Genomic DNA, 22840 nt, shown 5'->3' with positions numbered 1-22840 from the left:
TACACACTAACCTCTTAGAATCACTTGAGCTGGCCAAACTACAAGTACACAATCACACTCTGATACATTGTCTGAACAATTTGTCAATTCTATCACTTTATATCTTATTATCACATGTTCTGGTAAAAATGAAAATAAAAGTTTGATATAGTCAAAGAACTTTTAACCATGCTTATACAAGTCTCAGCTATTAGTACCAATGTAGTTTCAAGGATGGAGTAATTGAATTGGATATAAATATAAAGTTTTATAAGTAGCATTTATTTAGTTAACATTTTATCAAGCTCAAGATTCAACAATACAAATTAAAATACATACATAAATGTCAGTCATCAATTTATAGTTCGTTCTGGCAATACTCAACTAACTGTTTACTATTACAGTATCATCATGTTGCGTCATAAGACCATGTGATTTAAAGTTATAGAGAAATTGACCATAATAAAACTTGCAATAATTACACAAAATATACATTAACCTGCTAGCTTTATATCTATCCCTATCAGCCTTACTGTAGCTATACATGTATATGCGCTGAAAAATATCTCGGCATGGCCTTGTGGTTCATAAATAATCACAATATCAGAACATATATCAAGTACCACCAAATACTACCAGCATGAAATCACCAAAGTTCCAAAAACATTACAATGTACAATATAATACTACCCGAAATCCATGTAACAACATAATACAGTTGACATACTTATTGATTATATGCTCATCCTTTAAAAATGTTAACCAAATATGACATGTGATCCACAGTAATATCAGCAGAGATTTCGCTCTTGAAAATTATAGTATATTTCCGATATAATTTATCTGAGAAAAACATTCATTAACATTTGGAAAACAATGATGTTGTGCAATATAATACTGTAGGGACATGAATATTGGGCAATAATAATGTTTAAACACTGACAAATCAAGAGCTAGATAAAAAGGTAAAATATACCATTGTGGAATACTAATGTATTAAAAAGAAAATTTACAAGATGTATAATATCAAGTGTTTCAATTGCAATGTTAATGATAATAAACCATTTATCTTAAAAATAATCAGTATGTTTCAGTTAACTAAGATATCACAATTTTAAATGATTAATGCACTAATTTTTTTTCAAATAAATCTTGACTGTGTGTCCATAGACATTGTTCAATACACTGAAACCTGATGTGAAGTGATCATATCTAAAAACTTTTTTCAAAGTCAACATGTTGAACTGGATTTTGATGTTATTATTAATTCAGATATCAGGAAAGTCACTATAAAACTCTAAAACTTCCTTGACAATAGGCCTAGGACTCGACATCATCTTCAAAGGAAGGGATCACAGAGGGTACGAGAATAGCGGTCACGTGCACACTCCTAGTATGTCACTGGAAAGTTACTTGACGAAACACATAAACAATGTTGGTTCACCACATCAGAGATGTTGATCTTCATATATAGATACATATTAATGGATGTTGATAAATACATGAAACTAAATGATACGTTTCATGTGTTCATCGTCACTGTTAGTGTAAGGTCAGGGTACCCAAATTGTGACAATTTTCACATGTTTTCGTTGAATGCATTCTGAAAGTTTAACTTTCAGTTTTTCTTTTAACCTTTCTAACAAGGAGGCATCGTAAGTTCAATATTATAATCGATTTTACAATTGATCGCTCACGTGCTCTTATTCGAACACGCTGTGACGTCATCACCTCATGGTTCCGGATTGCAGCAGGTGCGAGGACCCAAATTGTGACACTTTCGGTCGTGGTAAAATAAGGCGTCTTGTCCACACAAAATGCGGAAATTGGAAGCGGGTATGTAAAATGTAGAAAGCACTTTTCATTTCCTGCTAAAATCAACGATATTTAAACAAAATAACAAACATTTAAAGCGATTATAAATGATGTAGAGCGACTTCTCGAAAATCAATATGGCGGATATCAATGCAAATCGTTATATTGAAATTGTGACGATATAATTATATATAACTCTTGATTATTCTGATTTCATTTTAAACAAAAAGTGCTTATCTACACATTATAAATGTTTATACAAATAACAAACTGCATATGAATCATGTACTGTTTTTTTTCAATTTTTGTGGAATCGGAGAAATACTCAAATACATGAAATAAATACTGACACTTCATAACATTTTGATAAAGTATACATAGCTTCAGAACAAACAAAAATGCATCGCGGAGATGGTTTTTTACATGAATGGATTGGTGATGGTTATGAAATATGGAAAATTATGATTATTGTAAATTAATAAATGAATTACAATTATAAGGAATTATTTTTTAGATCTGTCAATTCATTGAATAAGTCATGAATTTAAAGACATTTAATGAAGTGAAATTCATTTGTTAATTAATAAGTAATAAGAAATTGATTCAGGTAAATTATACAAAAAATAGAATGTCAATGACATGGTTCTTTTGATACTCATTGATAATTTTTTTTTAAACTAGATTATGATCAGGACAATGTCCACAGCGCCAGGCTTCCTTTGCCAGATCCCACTCTCTGTAAACATAGGAAGGCAGACAGGACTTGTGATATGACTTCCCACACTTGCAGTTAATCCAGAACAAATCAATGCCATCACGAATTTCGATCGCAGTGCATGACAGCATGCAGACTTGGCAAAGTACTTCATGGGTGGTACATGACATATCTTCTGAATGTAGAATGCCATCATTTTGGCACAGATGACAATGCCATGTACCACCAGTGAGTAGACTCAAGTCAACATCTGCATGCTGGTCATGAGTCAGACACTCTCGGTGATACCACCTGCTACACCTTGCATTATCACAGCCAACCCAGAAAATCCCACTCTCTTCATCACTGGTATGACCTTGGATATTGCATATAGGACAGGTGAATTCTGGGTCAGCAAGTTCTTCACTTATGTTGTTGCTTGTCAGTTCTACTGTTTTTGGCTAAAACACATTAAAGCATTTCTATGATATTTCAAGTGTTAGTAGAGCCAAGTGATACTAATAATTTCCTAAGAAATATATAAGATTAATGTTCATCATAACAGTACATTAAATATGTATGACTTTAAAAAAAAAGAACAATTGATCTTTTGCATGATATTGTTACTATCATATCTTTGATTTCGTTGCATTAATACTAATAATATTTTGTTTATACATGTACCTTTCTGACTCTTTTTTTAGGGACATGCAACTTTGGTAATTCTGTTTCAACATGATGCTTGCCCTGAAAGTCAAGGAAAGGTTAGAAGTTAGTAAGTATAACGGTTATAGCATAAACTTAAATTTTTACAATTTGCAAAATGCTATTTCTATGCATACATGAATATTTCAATCTTTATACATTCAATTAATACCTTTTTAACTCTTTTCTTGGGTGCCTGATCCACATCTTTCCCAGTATTTGTCATTGTAGATTCATTACTTTCTCTCTGGATAAATAACAGAATTTGGTTAGCGAAAAAAGATCCCACAGGTATTTTTTAAACCGTGGGTAAAGGAAATCTTCATTTGCGTATACTAGAGTCAGTACAAACCAGCAACTACTTAGGGGTCAGACACATGAGGATTTTTAGTTTCATTAGTTTGATAAATGAGTAACAAATATTGCATGGGACAGAGGACAATATGCATTTTTAGTTTCATTAGTTTGATAAATAAGTAACAAATATTGCATGGGACAGTGGACAATATGGGAGTTTATTGACCGATCTCACCCAAAATAAATATGGATATGGATCAATATTTTGTTATGTTTATTGTTTAGAATTTACCCGTGGTTTTTGTTTATTCGGTTTAGGTTTCCTCTTCTCCTCTTTCTCCTTCAGCTGCTCATAGATTTGTTCTCCTGGGATTAAAGACAGATCAATTAAGAAAGAACACAGAAATGGAAAGAACAAGGAAATATAAGAAGATAAAGAACAAGGAAATATAAGAAGATAAAGAACAAGGAAATATAAGAAGATAAAGAACAAGGAAATATAAGAAGATAAAGAACAAGGAAATATAAGAGGACATACAATAAGTTTCTTGACTGAGACTAGTGTTATTGGAGGTACCAATCGGCCCATGAATTTCAATAAAACAAATCTGGTTAATGGTTTATTAATTCAAAAGCTGATAAAAAATAATTATGGAATTTATTAAAATATTCAGTGGTTGAATTTGAGAATTATTTGATAATATGAATATTTCCCTCCTGAAACAATGTTTTATGGATACTATTTTGGTCTACTTAATTATCATTAAGAGTTTCTAGTAAGTAATATATTGTTTTTCACTAAGAAAGTTTTGTAACTTGTTTATGGTATGTTATTAGCTCACCTGCCCTTTGGGCAGGCGAGCTTATGATGTGCGTGCAGCGTCCTTCGGCTGTCCGTCCTTCTGTCTGTCTGGTGTCAACTTTACCATTTAAACATCTTCTCAACAACCAAGAGGCCCAGAGACTTGATATTTGGCATGTGGCAGGCTGTGATGAAGTTTGTTTAGATGAATGACCTTGACCTACATTCAAGGTCAAATGGATCAAATAGGCTGAAAACTTTTAACGACTTCTGAATAACCAAAAATTATGTTCAAATGAACTTTACCATGATATAACTAGGAAAATATATTTTCAAGGACTCCTCAAATTACTGATAGGTCTGTTGATAAAAAGTATAATTGGATTGAAGTTGAGCTATTCAGGTCTATTGGGCCCTTGTTATTTATGTTGTATTTCACCTGTTATAACTCTTGCTTCAGTGATAATTCTTGTTGCTCTATTTTGTTTAGGTGGACCAATGATCGGGACCAGCACAGCTGCCAATTCCTGTGGTATGATGCCTTGGGTCACCAGAGGATGGCCCATGACAAACTGACCACAAGAATGGCAGAGAGGGTCTTGCCGTAATGAAATGTTGTCTCCCCCTGGTCCCATGTTGTTGATGGGATCGAACTCTGGATCTTTGGGCGCTAGCTGTGACTTATCGATGGCATCTTTATCGAACGGGAAAATGCCACATTTCCTGAATCCAGCCTTGATATTGTGAGGACTGAAGACCTTGTCCACAGCAGCTTGAAGTACCTGAGCTAGTCTTGATGAATTAAAAAAGAAGGTGATTGATTGATTATGATATTCAAAATTATGACAAGTATTATAAGCTAAGTTAAATATGTTGCTCTCCCTCTTTGCTTTTGAGAAAAATTTGCATGAAAACCTAGGAGCTACCTTTATGTGGCCTTAACTAATTACATGATATATACATAATATCTGTCTAAATTTCGTTCAAAATTCAATTGGATTAGAATAAAAACAAGGATTATATTTTTAATGTGCAATTATAGTATAGTTCCAGATTCATCTTATCATTATTGATCCATACCTATGTTTGCCAATTATAAGTTCTTTGTTTACATAGCTTAGACTGACTGCTAAATCAGACACAGCTTTTTTTAGTGGCCTGAAAAGCGCAACATCTAGCGGTTGAAGGAGATGGGTCGTATGGGGTGGCAAGCAGAAGAACTCTATCTGGTTGGCTCTAGCCATATCAATAAGTGGAATCGAAAGGTGACTCTCGTGGTTGTCAAGCACCAGTAAAATAGGTCTGGACCTAGGCACATGCTTCAGAAAAATTTCCTGGAACCATTTTCGGAACAAGTCCGAGTCCATGTAGCCATTTTCTGACGTGCCGAAAAGCCAACTTTGTGGAATTCCTTCAGGAAAGAAAACAAAAGGTTTGTTTCAGCAACGCTCACCCTATAAGGGACCTTTAGACATGTCTATAATCTTTATATTTAGGGGAGCATTCCTGCATTCAGGCAACTTTTAGGTCATCAAAATGTACAAAGTGTTGATGGTTATATTTAAAGCTTTAGATTAATACATCAGTTTTATTCTCAAGGTAATTTAAACCAAAGTTTTTCAAGAACTTAGTGCCGAAATGTCTTATTTAATTGATGTCTTTATTTAAATTATCATTTTATTTTATTCATATTTTAACAGCAACGATGATATCTGAGACACATACCATCTCTATACATTCCACTTGGGAAGGACTTTTCATAAATTACCATGGTGGGTAAGACACGTCCATCTGCAGAGACACATACATTTGCTGTTGTGTGGTTTGAGGTGACAACTACTCGAGATTGTGCCTGTCTCCTGTCAGCTACACAGACCTTGTCTAGGGACATACCCTTCCCAAAGCCTGTCTCGTCCACATTGAATATGCACTCTGGCTTATTTCCGAGACCTTGAAATGGATTGATTGACAAAAATTAATGTAATATGTGTTGTATTTTCAAATGAAACAGGTTTCATTGCATTACAAATGCTCAAATTTGTTCCTTACTTAATTTATTTTTTGACTCCTTATTTTAATGAATGAATGACATTGTTGAAGATATTTTAAATTGAATTTATAATTGTTATGAACACAAAAAAATATCAATTTTCATAAGTGTCAACTTTGTATTTTATTAACAGTCACCATTCTGGTTTGTTTTCTATCTAGTAAATTATTGGGAGTTTTGTAAAATATAAACATACCCAATTTCTCTATTGTTTCAGATAACAGCTTAAAGTGCTGTGCCATGACTGTCTCATTTGACATTCTTGTCCTTCCACCATCGACTAGTTGGGGACTCTTCATCGATAGTCTTGGATGCCGTGATAGAAAAGACCTAAACCATTTATTGGACGGACCGTTTCCTGATCCTGACAGTTGTCTGCCGCTTTTGGATACAATACCTCTGACAAATGATTTTATTACTTTCCGTGTTAAAGGCATAGCTCTGGCCTGACAGTATACTATATATGCCTCTAATTGCTCCTCCTCTACTTTGCTTAACACCCGGACTGGATGGCCTTTCAATAATCCTTTTTGATGACGGGATATGGTCATGCGATTTATTTTATGTAGCTTCTCGAGACTTCTAATTGACTTCCCAGGCTTTGCATCTTTAATAGCTTGTTTCAGTTGATCCGGTGTGTATTTCTTATATTTTCCTGTTGAACAACATGTGTTTGCTAATAATTATTCAAATAAAATTTTAACTGTATTATTGTTGTAATTTTGTTTCTATTTCAGTAGGGGGGTTTGACGGCTTAAAGAATGTTGTCATTTTGTTTATACTTGATGATCGAAAACAGTTTATAAGCTATTGCCTCTTGTTTGTTTCCATTAAAGATATGATATTTCCTTGAATACATCTTTATTTATGTCACTAAAATCAATATCAATTTCCCAAATTTCTTTGTAACTTTATCGTAACAGAATACCAGTTTAACTTGAAACAAAATAACTGGACATTCTTTAATTAAATATGACGAAATAACTGGACATTCTTTAATTAAATATGATATTGGATAAAAAAAATCAATCCTAAGTGTGTTATGGTTTTGCTTCCTGTGACATTCCTATAACAAGGAGTTGATTTTTTTTTTTAAGAATGTAGGGTGGGTTTTTATCATAGGATTTCAAAACATCTTGTTCTTGTAGGCAAGTCCTTTTTAACAGTATTCAAAGATCCATTGCTGTGAAATTATTGCTGATATAATTGATACCAAGACAATGTTAAAAGAATGGTTAAGAAGGCGACTTATTTACCAACTATAGAGCAGTTTCAATAATGGGTAAAATAATGTTTGAATTTATACATATAGTTTCCATGACTAATGCATCGATCGTTTACATTTTGTCGCATTGGAGTCGTCTCCCTTGGATGGCCCTTGACCATGGCCAGATCAAAGTCCGCTACAGATTGGTTGATATATATTGGAAGCTTACACGTATGCACCAAATTGGGATAAAGTTGATATATATATATATGACGCTTACACTGATATTATTATTTAATGTCATTAAAATTTGATATTCATTATACATACCAGAAAAACGTATTAAAAATTGAATCAGAATTGTGGGTTTCTCCAGGGACGTACAATAAGATATGTCTATATATGTCCCTGGTTTCTCTAAAAGAATACACAATTTAATATTAAAATATGTATAATTATAAATCAGAAGATTCGGAGTATTGTTTTGGTAATGGTCTGCAGCGACGTTTTTATTTAAAATTTTATTTCTTTTGATACAGAACGGACTTGTTTCCGGAATTAGTTAGGAGGGCACCTGCTTTTGTAAACGAATGCACCCATTTCTGTCATGCGCATTAGATCACTATGCAGTCAACTTATGAAAGATGGCGGAAGAATGTTTGGTTGGTCTAGCTGCGGTAATAAGACTCGTAACAGCTGTTGTTAGTCTTCTCTCAATTTAAACCTGAGTGAAATTTGATTTTATGGATTCGATTTTCTTTCCTTATCAATTTTCAATGGTATCGGTAATGATTTTTATGTTGAAAACGTACTGTCGCAGGGACGGTTATGTATAGGAAGCCAAAACGTCACCTTACTTACCCATTTTGAAAGCAGCTAACCAGGATACCAGGTGAGTCAGCAGCTGGATGCCATTGGAAAAATAACGTCAACAACACCGTAAATGACGTCACAGACGTTTATTTTTGCGGAATTCTTTCTCGCGACAATTAGAACCATTTTATTGAAAAGTGTCACATTCTGGGTACTGTCACAATTTGGGTACCCTGACCTTAGATTGCCCGTCCAGATCATGGCGGAACTTCAGGTAGCCTGTGCAGTTGTACTAGTACCAGCACTTCTCCATTCGACGGATTTGTCCAATCATGTTGACGTTCTTACAGACACATGACGATGATTTCTTACAAAACTAGATATGGGTCTGTCCCTAGGTCCTGGGATTTTGTGGATTTCACGAAGACAAAAAAAATCAAAAATTCAAACAATTACATGACGATTGACGACACTTTCAAGTTTCAACAGACGAACCACGTGCTCCATCACCGACACATATTATTTACATTATCTACAATACGAACTCGTCAGCAACAGCTGACGGTTTCTGATGTCACTCACATCGTCATCCGGGATTTGGATTATCCACCATGTTGTGTTTGGGGTTTGCTTGGCTGTGTGTACAATATAGAAAATCTCGAACACGTGGTGCCTCCAACTTATATTTTATTCTTCTTCAACTAAACATCAAAACAACTTCCGGTGATGGACGGACACAAATTACGGAACAATAAACATACTAACATAAAAAGATGATATTGATTAATTCCGGATACACACTTGATGGTTGATAATATACATATATATATATACCATATATATAACAACTAGTCCAGATTAACGTCGAGAAAGACAGGGTGTACACGATTATGGAAAAAATGAAACCACAAAAATACCTAACCAGTCGTATTGAAGCCTTTTTCAGAGTTTATCGCGGAACCACTCACAAAAAAAAATCTTTGAATGAAGGAATTATCCTAGAAAAGTGGAAAATAGCAGATGTGACAGTTTAAATGTTTGATGATGACGGCAAAATTTCAGTGGCAGCAAACTTTAACAGCGAGCAAACACTCTCCAAAAAGATATTGCCTGACTTCACAAACAAATGATTAACAACTGCAATCAAGAGAGACTTCAAATTAATGTCAAACAACTTGTAAATATATCGTCTAGTCTCATCTCGAATATGCAACACCGCATTACTATTAACAACAACTAAAAAGGACAGTGTAACTATTGAGAATTGGAAATACGAAGGAGAGCAACCAAGTTAATCAAATCCGTCAAGAAGAATGTGGTTTCCTTCACTAGAGTATCAACTTCGCTTGCGATCAGACTTGTTGGAAGTTTATCGCAATGGGAATGACATACTGTAGATAAATATGACAAGGGCAAATTGGTTCTGCCAAATAACAGCACCACAGGAGGAAATAGTAGAAAACTTAAATCAGAAACAGCAATGATAAACAGGAAATGACAGCTTTTCATAGAGTTACAATAATTGGAATGCTTTACTGGATGAAATCGTGTGTGTATTAAACTCCTTCATATAAAAAACAGAAGTTCTTGTCAAATTGTTTCTCAGCTGAATAAGATAGAGAAATCAACTAAATGGCTCAGAGAGGCGGCTCCCCGCAGACTAACCAAGAGCTTGATGACAAGTAACAAAGTAATTATATAAGAAGCCCCGCTTACCATTCAAATAAACATACATATTCAATATTTAAATCAATAAAATCTATTTCGAGCAGTTGATCAAGTTCAGAATTAGAGAAATGCCATTGATTGAACTTAACCAATCTGCCCGAGATATCTGAAAGGTCAATTTCAATGTTCTGTTCAATCAGTTCCGGAAAATTATCGGCGAAAACAGCGATGCATCATCCGCCAAAAGTTTTATAAGCTAGCTTCATATTCCGTCATGTTATATCATAAATGTGTGATGAACAAGGGAGGGTCAATGACACCCTCCCCATGACATCCCAAATACAAAATATATCACATTAGATTACCTGTTGTTATCTACATGTATCAGATACGTAATACACAGCACCAACCACACAACTGGCCTGATATATATCAAAACTTGTTTGTTTCATTTCAAATCCCATGTGCCACCAACTCTCTGTCGAATGCCTTGGAAATTTCAACAAAAATGAAAAAAAAAAGAAAAAAAAAAATCGAAAAAAATGACCAAGCTGGTTGGAAACCTGGCTAATGTTAAAAGAGAAAATTGTGCAAATGTGTAGCTACTATAGATTTTAACAGTCATTATAAAGTTATGTAAAATGATATTGTTTCTATTGGGTTGGGAAAGTTAAGTACTCTGTTTATCGGTCATGTCATTTATTTAACTGTAACGTTATCATATTTTAGGCATAAATCTTGGTGAACCTGCAGGTATTAATACAGACCTGGAAATCCTTTGTCAATTTTAATGCTCGCCAAAAAGCGACAAAAACCCACTCGGTCCAACATCATTTCGTAATCGATATCGATATCGTCATTGCTAGCAGAAAGATAATAGTCATTCATTTCTTTGTATATGAACACCTGGCAATTTGTTTATTATTTGAAATAAAACAGACAAGTTTTTAATATTGTTCCTGTTTGGCGTACGCAGAACAATAATCCGGATATAACAGACGAGTTAGCTGAGTTGAAAAGTAGTGTACTACTTCCTGTCACAAGGGGCGTTTCCGGTAAATTTATCAGTAGCTCAGCTGTTATTTACTTTGATAACTGACAGACGTATGAACTTTGTCATCGAATGGAAAGGCTAGAAACTGACCCACCATTAACCCCGAGTAGTTTGCTTTACGTAAGAATGGATGAAGGAGACGACGGAAGTGAAAAAGAAGAGGAATATAGAAATGTCAACCACGACTCATCCACTGAATCAACACATCTTGAAAAAGGTGAACAAAAAAGGATGACAAGTGAATCCTCAGGCGACTGGCTTCCACAAGACGAAGCTAATGTAAAACTTGGAAAATGTTTAAACGGTTCACATAATGTAAATGACGTTACTGTAATCGCATGTCAAAACACGAAGGACGGCACATTCAAAAATGGAAATACATTTAATTTGTCTAACAATTTAACTAATCCTATGACTTCAGAGCATATTGAACCACTTACTAATCCAAGTGTCAGTTTGGCTGTAAATAGGTCTGAATCCCAGCTATCAGACGAGGATATATTTGAAGGTATACACACTTTGAAACCTGGCATCGCACTAAGTACAATGCAATGTATTACACATGTATCACTATATATGTAAACAATAAGCAAGCACACTCTTTGTACACGCACATCGAGTTTCCTATGGCATCACCTGTTGAAGTTTTTGTATAATGCTTCGGTGAATAATAGCAGTTTTTCACTTTCATCAGACAATTGATAAGAGAAGAGAGTTGTAATTTACATGTAGCTTTTTTGATGTAAATTTAAATTAATTTAATGGGTTGTTTCAACTACAGTATAATTAAAGCTAGTTCATGTACACTGTAGTTAACACTATGTACAAACCACACTGACCTGTTCCTTTTACATTTGTAATGACTGATCTTTCAAGTTGTGAAGATGACAAATAGTAAAGTTATTTAAATGTCACTTATTAGTTTGTATCTGGTTTTGCTATAAAATTTACTCTACATGTGAGCACAAACCGTGTAGCTGTAGAATATCAAATTGAAATAGTATCTTTAATCGACAACATTGTCTTTTAATGGAAAATTCATTTCATAATGTTGTTCCTTAAATGCTTCTTAAAATGTTGTAAAATTGTCGGTGTTCACTATCACATGTCTGCTTGCTTTAAGTTCAGCTATTTGGAAATTATGTCACAGACAAAAAAACACTATTGTTGATGCTTGCCAGTACTGCCTGATTCACAAGAAATATGTAGGTCTGATGAGAAATGTAGATCAAATGATCACTTAAATCCAATGAGAAATGATTGTTAAAAAGAGGCTCTAGATCTTTAAACAACTTCATCTATAAATCCCAATAGTTTAAATCATATTTAATTTAAAGAAATCTACACAGTAGTGTAATGTAACTGTTAAATTCGTTTTTATCAAAAATGTCTACAAACAAGTAATATTGATGATATCTGAAGTGTGATTTGGTAACTGTCTGAACTTTTTGTTACTTTATTTTCAGAAGATTTAAGTATACTGCAAGCTGTGGTTTTTATTGAAGATGCTGCTAAGGTAAATTATAGATATAATGAACTTGAATTATATATCTATATATAAGAATGAAAAGGATATTCTTTCATACATTGAAAGAATCAAAACACCTTAGTCTAAAAGGAAAATTGAAAGTGATTTGATGAATTTGCTGGCTGGGATCAGTTTAAAAATAGTAAGAAGAGCTCTACTGAGTTAAGTTACATTATTTTTTTCTTGAAAACACAACTCTTTATAAAGATACTTGTATCTTGCAGTTCAAAGTAATTATATAATATAATTATCAGCATTCTGATGTCCAAATCTAACAGACAGTATATTTTCTATTGGTATAGAATCTTATATATGTCAATATATGTGTGCTATGTACATGTATAAGATATATTGTGTGTTATGTCAGTTACATTTTAAAGTTTGTCTTAATTTGTTTTTATAGTACAGAGATATACGTCACAAGATTGACAGGAAGGCCTTACAGATATACAGGATATATCACTGTAAACCTATCGAAGTGTATGTATTGATTTTATAGACGTACTAATTAAAATTTCCTGTTTCACTTACAACGTAACATAAGTGAATCTCGTATACCTATTTAGTACATTTATTACATTTTAGCTGTGAAATGTAGATAATTATTCATTCTATAGAAGTGATATTTTTCACTGATTTGACCAATCAAAACACTTCTTACAAATGACAATGGGGAAAATTAAAAGCTTACTCGGTATAGTTTACTATAAAAATGTAATAAACAGAATATCTAACAGTATCTTCAGTAATACATCATATATTTTACTCTTGCTGTGCTCTTGTGAACAATATCAAACTATTAGCCACATGAGTGAAATATATTTGATACTACTGAAGAAAATGTTAAATATCCTTTATGTATTTCTTGTTGTCGCCCTGATACTGTTATCTGGTATATAAAAACGACACTGTGAAATCATTAGATAAGATAGATAAGATGAATAAAGCATTCAGGCCTGTGATCTTTATGTCCATATCAAAATTAAAACAGTTCTTCACCATAATTCAGCTCAGCTGTTTCTCTTTCATTTATTAAACTATGTACAGTATACATGTATGTAATGTATACCCTTTTACCAACACAAATCCTCCATCAATTTCATTAGTATTGCAGACTTATTGCATTAGTTTCTACATACCAGTTTTTCCAAGATATAATAGGATTTCTATTAACAACTTGTTTTTGTCAAGTTCTGCCATCCTTTTAAACCAGTGAAAGATTAGCTTACAGACGTGAAGTTTGACACCTCTACATGAAAGATCTAATAAATGCAAAGCTTTTAGTAATATCTTGTTTGTTTGGGCTGCAAGTTTTCAATTTTGAACTAACGCCTACAGAAGGTATGTAGTGTACAGGATTTTAAAAATCACTTTGACCTTCACCTGACCTCTATATCAATGGTAAAGTAAGTGCAAAATTGTCGGTAAAACTTTCAGCAATTTTTTATTTGTTAGATGTGACTTAAAGTTGAAACTTTACGAATATCAACACATCACCCACCACCCATTGAAGTGTATTACACAGTTTCATTGTCATGCATTTATATATGTATCAAGTGATTATGGCAGGTCCAAATCAGCAGTTTGACACTGACCTGTATATAAAGATCCTTTTTGGTGTCTCTTGAGTGGTCTTTATAGCCATGTTTGACTGTAAATGGAAGACAAATTAGACAATAAGACACATTTGTCCAATTCAAACAGGACTCTTTGCTGATATTAAGCTTGGAAAAACAACTACATATTATGTATAAACATGTATTGCAGTGTGTAAAACGGAAAAAAAATGTTTGACTAATAGTGGATGGTTTAAAGATCAACAATAAGTCACTTCAATGAAAAACTGTAAAAGACAAGTCTAGAGATATTATTATTGATTCCAGATTCCGGACAGTGGTCATTTGTGTACTACACCTGCTAGCCTTTATTGAATTTCCATCTTCTCTCACCTGGACCTCAGACATCCGCTTCCGTGGAGACAGAATCACACTTCCGTGTGGTATAACAGAGGGAATTGAACTTGTCTGTTTATTGCTTCTGTTAGCAGATGTTTGTACAAAGGTAACTTCTTTGATTATTAATCACTTCTGGTTAATACTATAAAAAAAAAAATTCTGTTTGTTGAATCAAGAAATTGCTTTCAAATGTCCCCTTTTGTGCCCACAGATCTATCTGATTGGTAAGGTGGAGATGATGAGGAAGAAGTGGCTGGTCGCAGCTCTGGTGATCCTCGCATTTTCTTTGGTTGATTGGATGGTCACCATTGGCTTGAGTTGTACTGAGGTAAAAGAGTATGGTTATTCAGAACACAGCTGGTGTAAGGATAAAGTTCAGTGTATTCCCAATTTACTGAAAAATTTCAGTCTTAGACTAGAAATTTAAATTTGGATGTAACCTGTGGCAATTCAATATAATGATTAATGCATTGGTTGAACATGATAGTGCACATTATAATGGACACTCACTGTAAACAAGTGTATCTTTAAAATTGAAAATTACAAAAAAGATAGTCATAGCCTTTTAACAGACAGAACCTAATACTGCCATTACCTTTAAATTGAAATCAGTATCAAACTTATCAATTGTGTAGAAATTAAAATTTTCTTTTATTTCAATAATGTAGAATGTAAAATAATTTCGAAATATATCTATACAGTAGATTCATCACCATTCGTAATGTTTAAAAAGTAACTGTGACAAATTTTATTTTTTTCATATAAACACAAAGACAAAAAGATTCAGGAGAATTGTCCGTCCTTTTTTCCTAATTTCCAATTCAAACCTGATGAAGAAGACAGTTAAATGTGTACAGAGGACTCTGCCTGAAGTGGCCAGGTAGGTTTAACAATCTGTAAACATTACTTATCCAGTATGAATGTAAAGAATACATAACACTACATGTCTGAACACATTAAGTAAGGTTCTGGATTTATAGATTTTCACTCTTTAAAGAAGAACATTTAGTCTAACATTTAGTATATTATATAATGATAGTTCAGTAACTGTTAAATGTATTTATTGATTTTTTAAGAATATAATTTATGCAAACAATATTCCTTCTAAACCACACAATTATAGTGTATTGTAAGTTTGTTGTATTGACAGCATATTGTAAGTTTGTTGTATTGACAGTGTATTGTAATCTTGTTGTATTGACAGTGTTGAAGTCCTGTTGTATTGAGTGTGTTGTAATTTTGTTGTATTGACAGTGTTGTAATCTTGTTGTATTGACAGTGTATTGTAAGTTTGTTGTATTGACCATGTATTGTAAGTTTGTTGTATTGATAGTGTGTTGTAATCTTGTTGTATTGACAGTGTGTTGTAATCTTGTTGTATTGAAAGTGTTGTAAGTTTGTTGTATTGACAGCATATTGTAAGTTTGTTGTATTTACAGTATTGTAATTTTGTTGTATTAACAGTATTGTAATTTTGTTGTATTGACAGTGTTGTAAGTTTGTTGTATTGACAGTGTTGTAAGTTTGTTGTATTGACAGTGTTGTAAGTTTGTTGTATTGACAGCGTATTGTAAGTTTGTTGTATTGACAGTGTATTGTAAGTTTGTTGTATTGACAGTATTGTAATCTTGTTGTATTGACAGTGTTGTAAGTTTGTTGTATTGACAGCATATTGTAAGTTTGTTGTATTGACAGCATATTGTAAGTTTGTTGTATTGACAGCATATTGTAATTTTGTTGTATTAACAGTGTTGTAATCTTGTTATACTCCCCGCAACGAAGTTAGGGGGGGTATACTGGAATCAGGTTGTCCGTCTGTCCATCCGGCCGTCTGTAGACACAACGATGTACCGGCTACTCCTCCTAAACTACTGATCCGATTTCAACGAAACTTCATGACAATAATCCTTATACATTGTAGATGTGCGTAATCTATATCACGTCGTAATTTTTTGGTTACCATGGTAACCAGGGCACAAAACTTAGTTTTTTGGGCGAGTTTGACGCAACGATGTACCGGCTACTCCTCCTTAACTACTTATCCGATTTCAACGAAACTTCATGACAATAACCCTTATACATTTTAGATGTGCGTTATCTATATAACATTGTAATTTTTTGGTTACCATGGTAACCAGGGCACAAAACTTAGTTTTTTGGTCTACTCCTCTTATGGTTACCATGGTAACCAGGGCACAGAACTTAGTGTTTTCATGACAATAATCCTTATACATTGTAGATGTGCGTAATCTATATCACGTCGTAATTTTTTGGTTACCATGGTAACCAGGGCACAAAACTTAGTTTTTTAGGCGAGTTTGATGCAACGATGTACCGGCTACTTCTCCTAAACTACTTATCTGATTTCAACTAAACTTCATGACAATAATCCTTATACATTGTAGATTTGCGTAATCTATATCACGTCGTAATTTTTTTGATAAATCCCATTCACACTTTACCTTTCTCATAACCTTTTTAATTTTTTCTATGTTATAAATTGATCAATCGAAAAGATTTTCTCATGTGAAATCATTTCATAATGTTATGTACAACAATTTATTCATAATATAGATAAAAAAAGAATTGGAGTAACCAAGAAAACTGAATACGACTAAGTGAGATTTAACTGTATATCTCGTTTATTGTATAAATGAACACATAGTAACAATGGGGCTTGCAGGAGCGGGGGGTATGAGTTGGCCCTCTGGACGACAGTTCTAGTTGTATTGACAGTGTGTTGTAATATTGTTGTATTGACCGTGTGTTGTAAGTTTGTTGTATTGATCGTTTGTTGTATTGACAGTATGTTGTATTGACAGTTTGTTGTATTGACAGTATGTTGTAATTTTGTTGTTTTGACAGACCGTGTTGTAATTTTGTTGTTTTGACAGTGTTGTAATCTTGTTGTATTGACAGTGTGCCGTAAGTTTGTTATTTTGACAGTGTGTTGTGAGTTTGTTATTTTGACAGTGTGTTGTGAGTTTGTTATTTTGACAGTGTGTTGTGAGTTTGTTGTATTGACAATGTTGTAATCTTGTTGTATTGACAGTGTTGTAAGTTGGTTGTTTTGACAGTGTGCTGTTACTGCTGGCTCTACACTTGTATGTGTTCACACTCCTTGGAATGCTGTTGTTTCCTACTCCCAGAGTAAGTGACATATTTAAAAGAATTTAGTTTGATGTCAGATGATAAGAATAACTTTCTATAAATTTAATTTAATTATTATTTAGGTAAATTTTGTTAAAAGCTTCACTGATTGGGTGGAATTAAATGTGATATGCATAAAGATTTGGTAAGTGGTACAATCATTTCATGATTGAGTTGCAAGAATTTTTCATTCTTGAGAATTATTCTGTTCTTTTACAAGTAGAACAAGTAAATAAATCACGACCTATCTTAGCAAGTACATAAAACCCTTAACAACTGGTACCTATAAAATTCTTTCTGTTTCAGGACACAAGCAGACCAAGCAATAATTCCATGGAATATTTCCTGATACAGAACAACTCTAATAGTACCACTATGTCTCCGATATCAAACATAACACAACAACCAGTGGTACGTGTATACAGAGCTAGATACTTCATTTTATCAATGGAAAATTGGCATTCTGATTTTATAAGAGTTACTTCCCTTTGCACTATGTCGGTGTTTTAGCCTAAAAGCCGAGAATATTAATCTGTGACAGTATTCTTCAGTCCATGTTGCTGATCAAGGTTCTACTTATTATGCAAATACTGTCTGTTCCTCTACACTAACCCCAGGCTAGTTTCCCTTAATTAACTCATCTCAGCTTTGATGCTATCGTTCAGGGTGTTGGACTGATACTATAACCTGATGCTATCGTTCAGGGTGTTGGACTGATACTATTACCTGATGCTATCGTTCAGGGTGTTGGACTGATACTATAACCTGATGCTATCGTTCAGGGTGTTGGACTGATACTATAACCTGATGCTATCGTTCAGGGTGTTGGACTGATACTATAACCTGATGCTATCGTTCAGGGTGTTGGACTGATACTATAACCTGATGCTATCGTTCAGGGTGTTGGACTGATACTATAACCTGATGCTATCGTTCAGGGTGTTGGACTGATACTATAACCTGATGCTATCGTTCAGGGTGTTGGACTGATACTATTGCCTGATGCTATCGTTCAGGGTGTTGGACTGATACTATAACCTGATGCTATCGTTCAGGGTGTTGGACTGATACTATTACCTGATGCTATCGTTCAGGGTGTTGGACTGATACTATTACCTGATGCTATCGTTCAGGGTGTTGGACTGATACTATAACCTGATGCTATCGTTCAGGGTGTTGGACTGATACTATAAGCTGATGCTATCGTTCAGGGTGTTGGACTGATACTATTGCCTGATGGTATCGTTCAGGGTGTTGGACTGATACTATAACCTGATGCTATCGTTCAGGGTGTTGGACTGGTGCTATTGCCTGATGCTATCGTTCAGGGTGTTGGACTGGTGCTATTGCCTGATGCTATCGTTCAGGGTGTTGGACTGATACTATTACCTGATGCTATCGTTCAGGGTGTTGGACTGATACTATTGCCTGATGCTATCGTTCAGGGTGTTGGACTGATACTGTTGCCTGATGGTATCGTTCAGGGTGTTGGACTGATACTATTGCCTGATGCTATCGTTCAGGGTGTTGGACTGATACTATTGCCTGATGCTATCGTTCAGGGTGTTGGACTGATACTATTGCTTGATGCTATCGTTCAGGGTGTTGGACTGATACTATTGCCTGATGCTATCGTTCAGGGTGTTGGACTGATACTATTGCTTGATGCTATCGTTCAGGGTGTTGGACTGATACTATTGCCTGATGGTATCGTTCAGGGTGTTGGACTGATACTATTGCCTGATGCTATCGTTCAGGGTGTTGGACTGATACTATTGCCTGATGGTATCGTTCAGGGTGTTGGACTGATACTATTGCCTGATGCTATCGTTCAGGGTGTTGGACTGGTGCTATTGCCTGATGCTATCGTTCAGGGTGTTGGACTGGTGCTATTGCCTGATGCTATCGTTCAGGGTGTTGGACTGATACTATTGCCTGATGCTATCGTTCAGGGTGTTGGACTGATACTAATAATTGCCTGATCCTATCGTTCAGGGTGTTGGACTGATACTATTACCTGATGCTATCGTTCAGGGTGTTGGACTGATACTATTACCTGATGCTATCGTTCAGGGTGTTGGACTGATACTATTGCCTAATGCTATCGTTCAGGGTGTTGGACTGATACTATTTCCTGATGCTATCGTTCAGGGTGTTGGACTGATACTATTGCCTGATGCTATCGTTCAGGGTGTTGGACTGATACTATTGCCTGATGCTATCGTTCAGGGTGTTGGACTGATACTATTACCTGCAGATGCTATCGTTCAGGGTGTTGGACTGATACTATTGCCTGATGCTATCGTTCAGGGTGTTGGACTGATACTATAACCTGATGCTATCGTTCAGGGTGTTGGACTGATACTATTACCTGATGCTATCGTTCAGGGTGTTGGACTGATACTATTACCTGATGCTATCGTTCAGGGTGTTGGACTGATACTATTACCTGATGCTATCGTTCAGGGTGTTGGACTGATACTATAACCTGATGCTATCGTTCAGGGTGTTGGACTGATACTATAACCTGATGCTATCGTTCAGGGTGTTGGACTGATACTATTGCCTGATGCTATCGTTCAGGGTGTTGGACTGATACTATTGCCTGATGCTATCGTTCAGGGTGTTGGACTGATACTATAACCTGATGCTATCGTTCAGGGTGTTGGACTGATACTATAACCTGATGCTATCGTTCAGGGTTTTGGACTGATACTATTACCTGATGCTATCGTTCAGGGTGTTGGACTGATACTATTACCTGATGCTATCGTTCAGGGTTTTGGACTGATACTATTCCCAGAAATTGAACAGAATACGTAATCTGTAGTTGGATCAGGATAAATTTCCTGTATCTTTATTTGATTTTAATAATTTCCCTTTCTGTGATATTTGAAATGCACCACCCTAAGGCTTGTATCTTACAATTATGATAATGATAACCTACAGGTACAAGAGGGGAACACCTATTTTAGAGTCAATAATCATAATCTACCTTGTACAGGTACAAGAGAGGAACACCTATTTTAGAGTCAGTGATTATAATCTACCTTGTACAGGTACAAGAGGGAAACACCTATTTTATAGTTAATGATTATAATCTACCTTGTACAGGTACAAGAGAGGAACACCTGTTTCAGAGTTGATAATTATAATCTATCTTGTACAGGTACAAGAGGGAAACACCTATTTTATAGTCAACAATTATAATCTACCTTGTACAGGTACAAGAGGGGATCACCTGTTTCAGAGTCAATAATCATAATCTACCTTGTACAGGTATAAGAGGGGGCCGCGGTGGCCGAGTTGTTAAAGTGTCCCGACACTTTATCACTAGCCCTCCACCTCTGGGTTGCGAGTTCGAATCCTACGTGGGGCAGTTGCCAGGTACTGACTGTAGGCCGGTGGTTTTTCTCCGGGTACTCCGGCTTTCCACCACCTCCAAAACCTGGCACGTCCTTAAATGACCCTGGCTGTTAATAGGATGTTAAGCAAAAACAAACCAAACAAACCAAACAGGTACAAAAGGGAAACACCTATTTTATAGTTAATGATTATAATCTACCTTGTACAGGTACAAGAGGGGATCACCTATTTTATAGTTAATGATTATAATCTACCTTGTACAGGTACAAGAGGGAAACACCTATTTTATAGTTAATGATTATAATCTACCTTGTACAGGTACAAAGGGGGAACACCTATTTTATAGTTAATGATTATAATCTACCTTGTACAGGTACAAAGGGGGAACACCTTTTTTATAGTTAATGATTATAATCTACCTTGTACAGGTACAAGAGGGAAACACCTGTTTTAGAGTCAATGATTATAATCTACCATGTACAGGTACAAGACGGGAACACCTATTTTATAGTCAACAATTATAATCTACCTTGTACAGGTACAAGAGGGAAACACCTATTTTAGAGTCAATGATTATAATCTACCTTGTACAGGTACAAGAGGGGATCACCTGTTTCAGAGTCAATAATCATAATCTACCTTGTACAGGTACAAGAGGGGGCCGCGGTGGCCGAGTTGTTAAAGTGTCCCGACACTTTATCACTAGCCCTCCACCTCTGGGTTGCGAGTTCGAATCCTACGTGGGGCAGTTGCCAGGTACTGACTGTAGGCCGGTGGTTTTTCTCCGGGTACTCCGGCTTTCCACCACCTCCTAAACCTGGCACGTCCTTAAATGACCCTGGCTGTTAATAGGATGTTAAACAAAAACAAACCAAACCAAACCAAACCAAACAGGTACAAGAGGGAAACACCTATTTTATAGTTAATGATTATAATCTACCTTGTACAGGTACAAGAGGGGAACACCTATTTTAGGACTATATCCAATGCCTTCATGAATTTACTGGTTCTACTGACAACAGCTAATAACCCTGATGGTAAGTAACAGTGATCAATATTGGTTTAAAGCTGACATGGCATATGCAAGTACCAAATGGGAAGAATTTTTACAAAATGTGTTTTAATTATTCTATTTTATAGTCAATGTATAATTATAGTTTAGATATATTCCTCTGGGTATGAGGAGCTATACATTCTATAATAATTATATGTGCTCTGTAGTATTATAAGATTACATTCATTCATTCAGATGTATTTTAGAATCACAACAAAATTTCGTACAACATTCCTTGTTTTAATGTTCTATAAGAAAACATTCTCCATTTTAATTGTGTATATTTCCAGTGATGATGCCTGCCTACCAACACAACAGATTCTATGCCCTCTACTTCATTATATTTTTGTTGATTGGTAAGTACATGTCAATCATTCCGGTAATGAAATTGCCATAATTTCATAGCAATTTATGTTCACCAGGACAATTTCTCTGACAAACTGATTTTGAGGTATTGGGAGATTCAGCATCTTTGATAAAATTCAGCTTGATTGTTTTGTAAATATAAAATTAAAGTATCATATCACAAAAAGGATATACAGTCAAGTTCTTGCAACTGTTTAACAAATGATTATATACAAGACATAATGGCGTGCTTTAAAGTTCACAAATCTAAAAGGAGGCAAGAAAAGTGAAATACAATCTCTCCAGAATTTATATAAAGACAAGGAAATAGTATAAAAGATGATTGGTTACAGTGGGC

General features: G+C 34.8%; 2 protein-coding genes and 1 long non-coding RNA gene across 15 annotated transcripts in view; 2 read left to right on the top strand and 1 right to left on the bottom strand.

Annotated features, from left to right (window-relative positions):
* Window positions 1–1541: 1541 nt before the first annotated feature.
* On the top strand, window positions 1542–7050 carry LOC117327605. 12 transcript variants are annotated; one of them, XR_004532693.1, is made up of 8 exons: window positions 1542–1815; window positions 2476–2887; window positions 3193–3263; window positions 3809–4063; window positions 4783–5105; window positions 5414–5724; window positions 5993–6272; window positions 6560–7050. It is a non-coding gene; the product is annotated as an uncharacterized LOC117327605 (long non-coding RNA). The 12 variants fall into 12 exon arrangements; XR_004532691.1 differs by having other exon boundaries at window positions 1543–1815; window positions 5409–5724; XR_004532697.1 differs by having other exon boundaries at window positions 1544–1815; window positions 2476–2857; window positions 5447–5724.
* Window positions 2086–4082, bottom strand: LOC117327604. Of its 2 annotated transcripts, XM_033884658.1 has the most exons (4): window positions 3783–4082; window positions 3366–3440; window positions 3173–3235; window positions 2086–2949 (listed from the first exon to the last, which is right to left on the bottom strand). In XM_033884658.1, exons 1-4 carry the CDS (start codon window positions 4077–4079, stop codon window positions 2467–2469), a joined length of 918 nt encoding a protein of 305 aa, XP_033740549.1. In that variant the 5' UTR covers window positions 4080–4082; the 3' UTR covers window positions 2086–2466. The 2 variants fall into 2 exon arrangements, with proteins under 2 accessions (XP_033740549.1, XP_033740550.1); XM_033884659.1 differs by having other exon boundaries at window positions 3366–3811.
* Window positions 7051–11086: 4036 nt separating the features above from the next.
* Window positions 11087–22840, top strand: part of LOC117327602 (two pore calcium channel protein 2-like) — a 37818-nt gene continuing 26064 nt past the window's right edge. The window contains exons 1-10 of the mRNA XM_033884656.1: window positions 11087–11301; window positions 12551–12600; window positions 13016–13092; window positions 14496–14673; window positions 14779–14895; window positions 15341–15447; window positions 17645–17717; window positions 18024–18128; window positions 22033–22120; window positions 22428–22493. Coding sequence (XP_033740547.1) covers window positions 11154–11301; window positions 12551–12600; window positions 13016–13092; window positions 14496–14673; window positions 14779–14895; window positions 15341–15447; window positions 17645–17717; window positions 18024–18128; window positions 22033–22120; window positions 22428–22493 — 1009 coding nt within the window. The 5' untranslated portion in view covers window positions 11087–11153. The remainder of the gene's footprint in view (window positions 11302–12550; window positions 12601–13015; window positions 13093–14495; window positions 14674–14778; window positions 14896–15340; window positions 15448–17644; window positions 17718–18023; window positions 18129–22032; window positions 22121–22427; window positions 22494–22840) is intronic.

Source organism: Pecten maximus, chromosome 5 (assembly GCF_902652985.1).
Source record: "Pecten maximus chromosome 5, xPecMax1.1, whole genome shotgun sequence".
In the NCBI taxonomy this organism is placed as follows: domain Eukaryota; kingdom Metazoa; phylum Mollusca; class Bivalvia; order Pectinida; family Pectinidae; genus Pecten; species Pecten maximus.
This window is presented reverse-complemented; position numbering and strand designations above follow the sequence as displayed.